The sequence below is a fragment of the Polyodon spathula genome, chromosome 6 (assembly GCF_017654505.1).
Source record: "Polyodon spathula isolate WHYD16114869_AA chromosome 6, ASM1765450v1, whole genome shotgun sequence".
In the NCBI taxonomy this organism is placed as follows: Eukaryota; Metazoa; Chordata; class Actinopteri; order Acipenseriformes; family Polyodontidae; genus Polyodon; species Polyodon spathula.
Genome location: NC_054539.1, coordinates 57643378 through 57657710, shown reverse-complemented (window position 1 = coordinate 57657710; position 14333 = coordinate 57643378). Strand labels below are relative to the sequence as shown.

At 40.4% G+C, this 14333-nt stretch overlaps 1 protein-coding gene across 2 annotated transcripts in view; it reads left to right on the top strand.

The window, feature by feature from the left end:
- LOC121317387 (2-oxoisovalerate dehydrogenase subunit beta, mitochondrial-like) overlaps positions 1-14333 on the top strand; it is a 125574-nt gene that overhangs the window by 81061 nt on the left and 30180 nt on the right. For both annotated transcript variants that reach the window (XM_041253263.1, XM_041253262.1), the window contains exon 9: positions 6389-6475. In XM_041253263.1, coding sequence (XP_041109197.1) covers positions 6389-6475 — 87 coding nt within the window. The remainder of the gene's footprint in view (positions 1-6388; positions 6476-14333) is intronic.

Sequence of the window (14333 nt, the reverse complement as noted above, 5' to 3'; positions counted from 1 at the left end):
GACATGACAATCATGACTACAACAGTAGCCTGCACTAATTGGTTATTGGGCAAATTAACCAATAACATTGAATGGGCATGAATGCAATTCAAGCCCACATAGTCAAGGAGCCTTTCTATAATTCAAGGTAATATAGTGGATAAGAGGTTCTACGTTAACGCTGAGGCAATACTAACAGTGTCTGAGAAGCCTGTGAACAGTCTTAGGAGATGGTATGATAGGGACCTAAAGAACACAGTTTGTGTAGAAGTGAGACAACAAGTAGTGCAAGGGTTGAAGAGCGTAGACAGTAGGTTTGATTGGAAATTACATTGGTAGAGTCACACGACGAATGTGTGAGGCAGGCAGCACCTGTGTTGAAAACTGGATGATAGTGGGTGGCAAAGGAAGCTGTGGAAGATTCAAAGGCTAACCTTCACATCCGTGATATCATGTGGCAAGTACAGATAGAATAGGTGGCCTTGGTCTCAGTTCAGCTCCTCCTATATGGCACAAAGTAGCCCCAGCTCAACGGAGGAAGCTGGTAGTCAATGAGGTGCAAAAGCAGGAGGGAGAGGATGAGGTGCGTAAAGCCAGTTTTGCAGACCAAGCAGGGAGAATGGACGAGATAGGAGAGTGTGGAACAACGCAAGCTCGGCTGGCGTGATCTGTGGACAATGGAACAGAGCACGACCAGTTTCCTCATCAGGTCAACATATTTCTCCCATCACCACAAAACCGTAATGTATGGGTAGGAGAGGATCCATGGTGTCCTTTGTGTTCATTGTCAGCTACATTGACACATTTTGACAGGATGTAAGGTCGGTCTTAGCCAAGAACAGTTTACTTGACGTCATGACCAGGTGCTGCAATGTCTGGCCTTATCATTGGAAGACAAGTGCAGCATGACCAACAGGTTGCCACCAATGCCAGCAATATATAACCTACGAAGAACAACATTCCTACATCCAGGGGAGTTGCCTCCAAGAAAAGGTATTCAAACCAAAAGTCATCTAGCACAACTGGAAGCTGCTAGAGACTAGAAAATACTGAAAGATGTTGGACATCGGCTTAATTTCCCAACTGTGATTGCCACCAGTAACCTTCAGCTTGATACTGTCTTACGGTCTGGGTCAGCACGCTCAACACCAGGAAGAAGGATATCTACTTCATGATATGGAAGGAAACGCAGATGGATCAGATTAGTTTACAGTTAAAGAAGCTGTCTTAGTTGGTGCTTATCTTGGCGAGAGCTGAGTCCAATGTCAGCATGAAGTTTTAAAACCTACTCTCATGTAATGGAAATCAAAAGCTTCTGGAGAAGAAAGATTACATAGTTATGTGCTTATAACAAATGAATGCTTGTAACAATTTTATTTTTTAATCCTTGGTTATTTCCCCTTTAAATGGCTAATGTGTGCATTGCATACTCCTCAAACACTTTTGCTAGGGACATCCGGAGAGAGTGGTTGGCCTGGAGCAGCTGCACACCTGTCTGCCTACTAATGTAGTTGTATAATTATTGACTTTAATTGAGGCATATACTGTAATGGGAGTAACGGTCATGTGATTTTAGCCAGTAAATTCCCAGTTATTCCTCAGGGGGGTAATAATAAATATCCATGTAGAGAACTTGTATAATCTTTTAAATGTGCCTCCTCTGCTATAAGTGCTAATATCTCATAAACTATTTTTATTAGCAACTTCATAATTTTATTGTTGAAATCCAATACCTCCGTCCAGTTTGACCTTTGACCAAAAATATTCTGTGATTCTCTGTGCCAAGATTGATTGTGGGTATGTTACAAGAATAAAAAATACAGTGCAGTCTGTTTATAAGAATCACATCCGCCCCGGGAGTTTTGATTCTTATAAGCGGATGACTCTTAAAAGCAGATCGACATGATTACTGTGGTGCAGAATCAAGCTTAGTATGAGAATAAGAGCTTGTTCCCTGGCTGCAGTGTAATGGTTTGACAACTAGATGTCAGAAGTTCCTGCATGTATGTGCACCCACAAACAATCCACAGCTGCTTTTCCTTTACAGATAGTAGTTGGTTAACTGCTTGTTAAATGACACCTCGATAGAAATGACTTAGCTGATAGCTTTGTGATGGGGTTATAGAGGCGTAAGGAAGCAGAAGTAACAAAAATAAACCAAAACTTGAGTAAGAGATGTAGCGTTTGTTCCACACGAAGTGCTGTTAGTTAGTGCTACAGCTAGAGCTAGGTTTATTTCGTTTGTTTTATTAGCGGTTATTTCACCACCGCAGTGTAAGCAAAATAAAACCCAACAACGGTTTAAAACTGTGAATCAAGACCCCAGCCTGATAATTTACATTGTCCTTGGCCCCTCAGTTGCATTACAATTAGCAAAAACTTGCCATCAGCAGTTTGAATACAGTATACAGATGTCAGTGGTCCCCAATCACTGAGGACAATATATCAAAACTAGTCCTTGTGGGTAAGCACGATCACGGTTGGGACTTACACGGGCTTACTCAAGGCTGCAGAATTTACTACAGTATACTTGAGAAGTGATTGTCTCGTGAGGGTGCCTAGTTTAACTGCCATGCAATGTTACATATAATGACCTTTGAAATAAAAGGACATTACAGTACAGTATTTTACTGTCAGGACTACCACTGCATTTAAGCATCTATCACCCCGTTCACATTTACTGAGTCGGCCTTGGGCCGTCTCTGGGCAGCCTCAAAATGTCCGTTCACAGTTTAGGTTTTAGGGGGCCTAAGTGCGTTCACGTATGTGGTTGAAAAGGAAGCCTAGATTGCTGCAAAGTGCTTGTCGGGAATGTAAACAGTGATATAAACACTGCATTCCCAGAAGTCAACATAAGAGATTGAGCTGGGCAATTTGCAGACTTAAGTATGGCAATCTTATTTTTTGCAGCACTGTTGGTACTGTACCTACTGCATTCGATACAAAAAAGGCATGTGTTGACAGTGCAGTCGGTTACTGTGGAAAGAAGCGATCGTGTTGGATCATGCGTAAATACAGCAAACAAGAACGTGTACATTACATTAGTCACAATACAGATTATATATTAATGATGACTGAATATGCAACGTCGTATGCATTATTTATCAGTATTGAGATTTACAATCTTAGCTACAATCTGAAGTGTGTGTGTGTGTGTGTGTGTGTGTGTGTGTGTGTGTATATATATATATATATATATATATATATATATATATATATATATATATATATATATATATATATATATATAATATATATATATTTAAACGATAAAACTTGCACTCTCTCTCTCCCTGTGTATGTGCTTGTGTGTGTGTATATATATATATATATATATATATATATACACACACAAGCACATACACAGGGAGAGAGAGAGTGCAAGTTTTATCGTTTAATGAAAGCTGCACAATGAAGAAATACTTACCATTCATGACTGACCCAGTATCATCATCGTCAAAACTGTCGATGTATTCAGTGCATTCCTGTGGCAAAGTGGCTGGTAAGGGGAACAAGTGTAGCGGTGATGCGATGCAGGAGTGACAGGCAGACAACGGTATTTCAGTGAAAAAAGGTGCTTTAATTATAATCTAAGTCTGGTGACCGTAAAATAATAAATCCCCGGCTATACACAACAATGAGTAAAGCGCGGGGATAACGAAAACGGCACAGTCCCGAACCAAAACACAAGACGCGGTCACCAGTCCTGGGTGTGTGCAGACGTGCAGGTGCTCGGTGCAGACACAGGCTGTGTGGTGTGTAGTGGTGCTCCGGATCGTGCTGACCCTGGCGACAGCTCCGGAGGTGTGCTTAACTGTCTAGTGCTGAATACAAAAACAGACAGTTACACGGACAGACACAACAATACAAAACACGAACACAATCCACTCTGAGAGCTCCTCTCTCAGTCCTTCTCTCTCTCCAATCGTTTAACCCAAACAAAGGAAAAGATCAGCGTTACCCTGGCCCCTATATGTAATCCCGCATGATATCTAGGTAAACGGTTGCAGCTGCCTCTCGTTTACCTTTCAAATCAATACGGTCTTACAACAGAGTCTTGCTTCTTTCCAGGCTGACCCACTTCCCTGACCCGGAAACGAACTGTCGGGCCAGCCCTTCCAGATGCTTCTCCTCTCGTTCTTTAGTGCCCTCACAGGTCGGGAGGAAGATTCATCACCAGAACTCATATTTCTGTCACAATTCCCCATTGCTGTTTTCTGGGCTGGAGATCCATAAAATCCAAGATCCGTGGTGGGTTTATCTCTGGCTTGCTGCTCAGTATTTCCGAGAGTTCTCGGACAAACTTGCAGTTTTCACCACAGAGATAACACGTACAAGGAGACAGCTGCTTCTGCATCCAGTGGTCAAAGAATATCACAGACATTTGCAGGGCTTTTTGAGATGTTATAGTAATATAACAATGACGAGTCGCATTATTGAGGAGTTTGGTGATAAAACGAGTGATCGGGAGAGTATCTACATCTATAAAGAGGTATGTGAAAAATACAGCGAACAAGGGGTGGGGCTTGGCTGGAGAGGCAGGACTGTCCTTTTGCGATTCAATATCTTTTAAAACTGCTTTACTCTGGGGGGGAAAAAAAAAAAATTAAAACAGCGCGTGTGAAAATAAATTGGACCTTATGCACCAGACAAGCGCTGAATAAATGGACTGCTGAAGATTCATTTCTGCATCGTCCCGGCTCCTACCCCTTAAACCGACATTTTTTGATCTACTACGCTCAACCTAGCAGGGGAGTGGTTTGAGGTACTTCGCCGCATTGACGCGTTAAGGCCGGCCCAGGGCCTGCGTTGGGTTCACGCATGCAGATAGACCGGCCCTGAGGCGGCATTGGTACTTTAGGCCGCATCAAAAAAGACTGCTAGTCTAAATTTCACCCGGCCCAGGGCCGCCTTCTCCTTTTTCGAGCGTTCAAACATGAGATAAGTCGGTTGGCCTAAACAGTGAGTGTGAACTGGGTGCTAGGCTTACTTATTTTCTGTTTACTTGCTTATTGTCATTAAACGAAGATGCAAAGCTCTGCAATCCCCTCCTCCCTCTCATCCTCCTCACCGTGCCTTGTCATCTACATGCATATCACACAATAACACTGCTGTACTCACTTGCATTCAGTGAATGTGTATTCACTTTATTGAAACATATTTTCATTAGCAGAACCCACAAAAAAATACCTGCACAATGCAGTGGCACAGTCACTTTTGATTAAACAGTGCAGTGTTTCCTGCATCATTGCACTATCCATGCAGCATACATGCCTAGTCAAGCGAGATGTATTCAAATTCAAATTCAATAACAGCTTTTATTGGCTGTACACGTCATTGCACTTGATACAGTATTGTATTACATGTAGTGAGTTTACCCAGAAATGATTCTTATAAACGGATTGCTTGATTCTTACAAGCGGATTATTTTACATCGGTTAGTATAGAAATGACCCAGTGGTTTTGATCGCTATATGTGGTTGATTCTTATAACAGTGATTCTTATAAATGGACTGCACTGTATAGTAACCCTTTGCGGTCCATTTATTCACCGCTTGTCAGGCGCATCAAGTCCATTTTATTTTCGCATGTGCTATTTATTTTGCATGCGCTGTTGAATTTTTTTTTTTTCAGAGTAAAACAGGTTTAAAAGGCACTGCATTGCAAAAGAACACTCAGTACTTCATCTCGAGCCAAGCCCTACCCAAACTCCTCAATAATGCGATCCAAGTCAATATTTTATTAGTATAACATCTCAAAAAAAAATCTCTTTTTGATGATGTCGGACAGGGTCTGACATCGGACTGGAAAGGGAAAATTGTAATGTCTGACCTGGTCTGATATAGGACCGCAAAGGGTTAAATATTAAAGCTTTCAACACCATGGTGTCAGTAGTGTATTGTAGTCCGTTTCTGCTATATAGATAGAAATGGGATGCTTTGCTTTTTGTTCATTGTAGTATAGTAATTCCCAGTCGCTTCCTAAGAAGGTGCACCATTTGTCTAGCCTTTGTAATTTACATTTTGCAAAATTGTATCCTTCCAGCAAATTACCTGGGTGTAATGCTTTTATATCTCTGGTGTGCCATCTGTGCATCTGAATCAGTGCTGTGTTTATGACAGATTAAGGGAAAATTAAATGCAGCCATATTAAATGTGTGTGTGTATATACCGAAGGTCTGGTAATTTATAAACTGTCACAGAAATCCGAGATGGAATTGTTTTCCTGTAACTCACTCAAGAGGCCCATCTATTATTTTGTATAATGCATAGATACAATTGTGATGCTAATATTAAAAAATATGAGGTTCAGCAGTACAGTTGGTTTTAACGTAGTGTTTCAGTGCTGTATAGACGTTCTATGTCATTATCCGTTAGTATTTCAACTTTTTTGTAATTTTTTTTTGCAGTCGGTGACAAAGACTGGGAGACTGTTGGTCAGTCATGAAGCTCCAGTAACAGGAGGATTTGCAGCTGAGATCAGTTCAACAGTCCAGGTAAGCTGACATGAATGTTATCATTAAGAAAAAAAAAAGTCCTTAACTGCCCTTTAAAAAAAATCTATACATATATATATATATAGTGAACAATAAGTTCCGAATTTGATTGTGGTAGCCAACTGTCAGTATGAAAGGTGACACAAGTAGACTGAAGTTCGGGTTGAAAATAAGGCACTTTTATTGCTGAAGGAATTATTTTCAAATAATCACCCTTGCAATGAAAATAATAAAACCAAAGTAACCCTGCCCGTTAAACTCACTTCTTCAACCCTCTCTATTCACTTGCCCGAGTTAACCTCGTGACAAGTTCAGTATATACTGCTGTAAGTAACGTCACGTGCAGTCTGCTGTTCCTCCAGCGACTGCTGACAAAGTGTAGAGCTGGCGTTGGCTCTATAATCCACCAGGTAAGTGTCCTGTGTTTATTTAAATGGTTTCTCCACCAGGCTTTGGTGTAATTGTATTTGTAATCCTTAAATTCCAGGGAACATGTAAGTAGTCCTTAGATGGTCCTTCTCCAGATCAGTGCAGTTGTACCCCCGTGTGATTCACATAGAAAAAACGGGTAAGGCGTCTTCTGTAGCGCACTGTTACAGTCCTTTGGAATAATACCACAGTCCTGGTGTTTGTTCGGTTCCTTTGGTACCCTCTTCTGGGGAACATAGTAAACTGCAGCCTGCTGCTTGGCTGCCACCTGGTTGAATAACAATAAAACACTTTGCCGTTTGTGATTCTGGTGTGTTTGCGAGTCTCTTTTAACCAAACAAAACTCTTAACTAAAACCCTTCAGACTGCTTTAATATTTCAGGGTCACACAGACCGGAAAATAAAAATAGCGTGTCTTTGTAATCCCGTTTGTGCAACCAGCCTGAATTAAATTAAAACATAGTCCATTAAATTAGGCTGTTGTGTAAAACAAACTATGGGAAAAAGAGCAGTCCATTTAGAACAGGCAGTGTGTTCACAGACTACACGCTGATATAAACTTGCCTGCTTAAAAGAGTCCAGTTTGGCATATTATTAGTCCTGCTGTACTAAAAAGGGAACGCTGTATACAGCAGATAAATAAACAACAACATAGCACAGTCACGATGTTATTTTGGTTTTCTGGTATTTTAAAACAGGTGCAACACAGAACCCTGTCTTCCTTACACAACCAAGCCCAATAGCAAACGCCATTTAGTATACGGTCTTGGTTACTCACGGTCAGGATCTTTCAGCTTAACTTCATTCCAAACTGCATACGCTTTGCAGCTTCCTCCGGCAAGACCAAATAAAAGCCCTACTCGCCTTGTATTTGTTTCTGTCTTTCCACACAGGTACTGTCGGTTCTGGAATGCTGAAGTTTGTTCTGGTTTCTAATACTCTCCAACTCGATCCCTTGTCTCCGTATTTCTCGCCATAGAAACACCGCTACACTTAACTGTGTTCTGTTGCTCAATATGTCACTTATTTATTTGAACATAGAAAACACCACTCTATAGTTTAAACTTGCTGTTTCGTTATCAAGAGTTTTCACAGCCGGACTCACCACCGTCTAACTAAACACTCTTGCACACCTTTACACTCCTCTCCATTCACTTGTACTGTCCGTCCTTTAAAACCTGTTCCAATTCCCGCGGACAGATCACCTGACTCTGCCTCCCAGGATTATGGGGATTGGAGTTTCTTGCTCTTCCTGTCTTAGTGTACGCTGTTGTCTTCTACCACCAAACGTCATTCCTAGTTTGAACATAGGGGCCAGATATCAGAATCCCCGTGTTCCTGATATCTTCCCCTAGTGTTCAAAACTGACTGTTTGTTACAGTATATGCCATTAATGTCATATTTGGTTGAGTTACGAATAATGGATGCACAGTTTTTCAGACTAAGCTGTAGTGGTTAAACTGCACACCATTATATGAGGAGGAGGTTAAATGTCAGCAAAACTTGCAAAAACAATTTACAAAATGAAATGTACTGGTTGCGTAAGTATTCAGCCCCTTAAATCAGTACTTGGTAAAAGCACATTTTGTAGCGATGGTGACATTTTTTCGTTGTCTTCACAGGAAAATTGCTGCAGTTCTGATAAGTTTGTTTGGGTTTGTCAATGGATTGCAGTCTTCAAGTCTTGCCATAAATTTTCGATTGGATTCAAGTCAGGATTTTGACTGGGCCACTCAATAACATTAATTCTCTTCTTGTTCAACCACTCCATTGTGGCTTTGGCTTTGTGCTTCAGGCCATTGCTCTGTGCCTCTCTTCATGGTTGTTCTGTTGGATCACAATGTGAGTTGCAGCTTGAAAGTCCTTTATATACCTGAGGGAAATTATCTACAAGTTAAACCACTTTTGAGTACACATAGACAGAAGCCATTTCACAAAATTTGCACCTGAGCTGATTTAGGGCTGCAGTATCAAAGGGGTTGAATACTTATGCAACTGAGATTAAACAGTTTTTCTCTGTAAATCTTACTTATTTATATTCTATATGCATTTTTGAACTTTGTCTATGTGGAGTAGTTTGTGTAGATTCTACATGTAAAGTGTAATTTGAAAGCGTTGTGGAGTACGTGCAGGTGCTAACAAAATGTGAAAACTTTGCATGGGGGTGAATACTTCTGCAAACCACTGTATATATCATCATCGTCATCATCTTCAGCCTTTTTCAATCCACTGTTGAGTGAAGGCCTCTCCCAGATTCTTCCACAAAAGCCTGTCTGCTGTGTCCCTCATCCACGTTGTTCTGGCATGTTTCCTGATTTCATCTTGCTATCTTCCTGGAGGTTTTCTTCTTGGTCGCTTTATATCTCTGGGGATCCAGTCTAGCATCTCCTTGGTCCAGTGATGGTCTGTTCTTCTTGCTACATGTCCGGCCCACTGCTATTTCAGTTTTTTTCGCTCTTATAATAACATTGCATACTTTTGTTTGCGAACTTATCCATTCCTTCCTTTTCCTGTCTGCTCTTGTTATTCCCATCATCCATCTTTCCATACTTTGTTGAGTTGTGTGGGGTTTTTGAGACATTTTTGCATTGAGGGTCTAGGGTTTCACATCCATAAGTTAGCACTGGCAGCATGCATTTGTCGATGACTTTCCTGTTGAGGTGTAAGACTAGTTTCCCTTTCAGAACCATGCTTAATCTTCCAAAAGCACTCCAGCCCATTTTTTTGTCTTCTGTTAATTTCACACATTTGGTTCTCTGTTGCCAAAACTAACTGTACTAAGTATACGTAGTTACTGATTTCTTCAAGCTTGATCCCATTGACTTCAATTGGCCGTGGAGTGGTATATTTATTGAACATGACTTGAGTCTTCTTTAGGTTCATTTTCAAATCTGCGTTGATGCTAGCATCGTGTAATTCTTGTATTCTTGTCTTTAATTTTTCTGGGCACATTGTAAATATGAGGATGTCATCAGTTTTTGTCTGTGCTTTCATCATGGGGGGGGGGGGGTTTGGCCATTACTCACCACGCTGGCCAGGCGGGTTGGTGAGTGCCCCTTCCACTTTGTACTTTAGGAGGGATATATATACGAACTAGATATCAGATGTAGACAGATGTTTCAGATCCTGTATTCATTGGTGTACCAGCCAGAGGATTTTCATCTTGATTGTCTTTTAGTTCATCTTCTAGTTCCAGAATGTGGGTGCACACACCACCACCCACAGGCCGGTCAGGGGACTCCTCAATGGTGAAAAAGACCAATCCCTGGCTGTAAATCCTTGTAAACAAACAGCCAACAGCGCGTCTCTGGCAGCGCACCTGGATCTCTCCTGCAGACTTGCGCATGCGCCCCAAAAGCCAGTAACAATATGTTGCCCCTGTTACACCTTCATAAAGGTCCTTATAACTGTAAAACTTTTTGCATTCCAGATTTCATTAAATGTTATAGTTGTGGTGCTTGGATGAATAAAGCTTCCTCGTGTCCTATATATACGTATTATCTATTTTATAGTTGCATCAAATAGATGCAGTTTAATGTATTTTTTAATTTCAAATGTAAATCCTTTGTTTTAGTCATGTCAGGGATTTACAATACAGTAGCTTGGGAAAACACATTCTGTATTCAGTAACCTCTCCTCAGGACAGCAATGGAGAGATTTTCCTCTCGATGTAGAGACATGTTAAATAATTTGACCATAAATCAGAAAAAATGAGAAACGAGAAGCCCAGAAGTTAATTTTGTCTTTTTTAAAAATCTACACAATGGATAGCAAAGATACTAAGAATAATGAGGTAAAACTTAGTGCCTTTCTTGTCTTAAGCCTCTATATTCTACTGTATATGATACAGTAATGTTGGCAGGTTTTGACAGTCCTTTAGTTGAGCAATGGGGTCCTTCTCGGTCATGGAGGTTTAGTCATGGAACCGGAACCACACATTTTTCTTTAAAAGTTAATGATTTAAAAAAGTTAATGATTTTTTTTTTTTTAGCTATTGAGGCTTTTGAAAAGACTGTGAGTGTAGTGTTAAACCTGCTACAGTATCTACAACATGATGAATGTAATCTTTTTTGTATAGGGTCCAGGTCTGTATGGTTTGTAGATTCCTTGTGTCATTGTCTATTGTTGCTACCTTCCCAGTTTCATTGCTTTGTCTGATACCCCCCCCCCCCCCCCAATACACCAGTTTACCATTTAATAGCAAGCCAGGACACACCTAATTAACTCAGCTATTACAGTGATTGTCTAACAGTGCTGTTCAATTTACTGTGTTTAACCCAGTGGTTATATTTGTGTTTGTAAGTCACGTTTTCAGTGTTTTCATGGATTTGTTGGATGCACTGTATCTAACAGCTGTTAAATTATATTATATTATTGCCTCTCCAGGGGAATGTCTTTTGAAATAAGTTATGCAAGTTATGTTAAAAAATAGTAAAAAAGAAAAAAAAAAGTTTTGTCTGGCTTCCTTTCTGGAAGATTATATGGAGTCAAATAAACTAGATAAGATTTGTTAAACTGGAGCAAAATAAGCTTGATATTCTAGTTCCAAATAAATCATCCTGAGCCATATATTTGGAGTCTTGCCAGGTTTCAGAACTCCACTGTTTTACCTGTATAAATAAAATAATTATTAAATGACTCCATTTAACCCTGTCGTAAATGACTTTAATGATTTAATTGTAATCATAAGCCCCTTTTACACCGGCATGCTCTACCCAGGTCACAACCTACATGGGTCAGGACCCGGTGTCGTGGTTTGGGAATGCGATTTCAGACTGCTTCTGATAAAGCAGGGTTTTACAGACACAAATGCACAATGCATGTATCAATGCCCCGGAAGCAGCTTGTTAAGGACACTTCCATCCAAGCTTCTTTGGATTGAACTGTCAACCCAAATGTTGATTAGAGCAAATGTTTCTTCATCCCTGCTGCAATCTGGCTTGTGCTGTGTCTCAGCCAACACAAATATGGCTAAACAGAAATGTTCATCGCGGAAGTGAAATCTTCATGCAGTTGTGGCTGTTTGTTATTTTGGAGGCTCACAAACGGCCGTCATGCGTTCTGACTTGCTCAACCTGGGTCAAAGGGACATGGTTCAACCCAGGCATGACCTAAGTACGTGATTTCCCACTACGCGGATTGTGACCTGGGCAGCCAGAACCCAGTTCTGGACCCGGGTAGGAGTGCCAGTGTGAAAGTGGATATACTGTAGTGGCCCCTGTAAGACTGGGGTTGGCTGTTGCAGTGTTAGAACATGCCATAGGGAATGCATGTTCCTATGCATTCAAAATCCTTGTCACTGTAAATTGTGACGACTTGTTTAAATCAAAATCAGATAAACTGCTGGCCATCCAGAGTTAAAGGAGAGTTCATATCATCCATAATATTTAAGTTGACAAAATCTGATCTACGTTTTTATACTGGAGCGAAGGATGGTTGCCTGTACACTTTTTGCATTCTCTAGTTTTAGCTGTATGTTGCTAGTGCCTCTATGAAGTCTCTTGTTGTCGCAGGGCATCAGGATTTTGAATCCTAATTAAGATGGATTCTGCTTTTCATATAGTCAATATTATACTGCGGTGAAAAATAGTTTACAGTATTTATTATGTATGTTATTCCTTTTGGTGCCCTTCAGCACCCTGGGGTAAATACCATCAAGTCCTCTAAGCTTTGCCATAATCACGACCTAGTTCTCGAGTGCCTTTCTTGCCTCAGCATACAGTATGATGCTACCATTGCTATCCTGACCTTGAGGTATATTGCATAACCCCTAGAATTTTAACTTTTATCATTACTAGATTAAAAACCGGATTCATTATTTTCTCCACTTGAGATGTTTTTTAAATCTTAATGATATTCGACCTCTTCTAAAAAGCAGCCTCTTGCTTCTGTTATAGAACATCCCGTATCACTGTAATGGGAACATTTCTACCCTTCTGAAGTAGGCAGGTTTCCACTAGATTAGAGGAATGCTTTTCAGTAGCCGTTGTCCTGATATTTTATGTTTTAAACATCGTCTCTGTGAGGTTCATTTCTGTCAGAAATAAGGTTACTTTGAAGGACAAACCAGCCATTTATAGCAAGTGCTAGTTGAAGATACAAAGTGCTTTCACCAGAGTTCAGGCGCGGCTCTTCAGTTTTAGTTGCCAGCCATAGATATATGTAGCATAGGATCAATGACTATGGAAGTAAGAGCCAGCGCCATTTAATGATTATTCTGGCAGTACACTGCTCTGCACTAGATAGTGCTAGTGCTTATTTACTGACTAATTTAGCCTACTAGCAGACAACTATAACTAAATACTTGCTCCTGCACTCATTGTCAAAGCATCGTTTCAAAAAAAAAAATTCTAACATGATTACAAGGAAAGGGAACACTCCCCTCAGAAATTTTCATGTATTTTATGTAAAAAATAGATAATATCTGTGGTATTGACCTGCTGTCATTTTTGGAAAGGGGGTATATTTTACAAGTCAGGGAGAAAAAAAAATGACTGAGTGCTGGAAAAAGCAAGATCATTTTTGATTGATTGAAGTCAGTAATTATTAACTATAGGTTTGCAGGGTTTCAACATTTTGCTCCACATAGTTCTTGTATATATATATATATATAGCTTATGTATCATTTTAATGCAGTCTACAATACCCATAGATTTTGCTTGCAGGCATTCATAGTGTACACATGAAAGAGAAAAGCTGCAGGAATTTTAGATGTTTTCTTTTAACAATATATTAATTTTCTTCACAGCTTGATCCCAATTAGTTTGCAGGCAAAATTAAGACATGTGGTCAAGTGCGGCATCCGTGTAAAGCTACTAAATCCCTTCAGGGATGGATCTAAAAAGAATGGATTTTGTAAACACAAATAATATATTGCATATACTTTTAATGTTGCATCTGCTCAAATGTGGTATCACTGACAGGTAGTAAAGCTGTGATAGAGCTTCATTGATTTTAAGGTGGCACTTCAGGTTCAAACTCTTGCTTTGTCATTGTCTATGAAGCATCTGATTTACAAGACACCTGGCATCACCTGGAATAAAAGACATGTTAAAGCAGAAATGTAAAGTGATGGACTGCAGTTTGGATAATGGGGATCTGTGGCAAAGTGGTTGGTAAGGGGAACAGATGTCGCGGTGATGCGGTGCAGGAGTGATGAACAGACAACAGTGATTCAGTGAAAAGTGCTTTATTGCTATTTTCCAGGTCTGGTGACCGTCAAAATAATAAATCCCCGGCAATACACAACAATGTGTAAAGCACGGGGATAATGAAAACAAGGGCACAGTCCTGAACAAAAACAACGGTACGGTCACCAGTCCTGGGTGATCGAAAACGTGCAGGTGCTCAGTGCAGTGGTGCTCCGGATAGTGCTCTCCTTTCGACAGCTCCGGAGATGTGCGTTAACTGTCTAGTGCTGAATACAAAA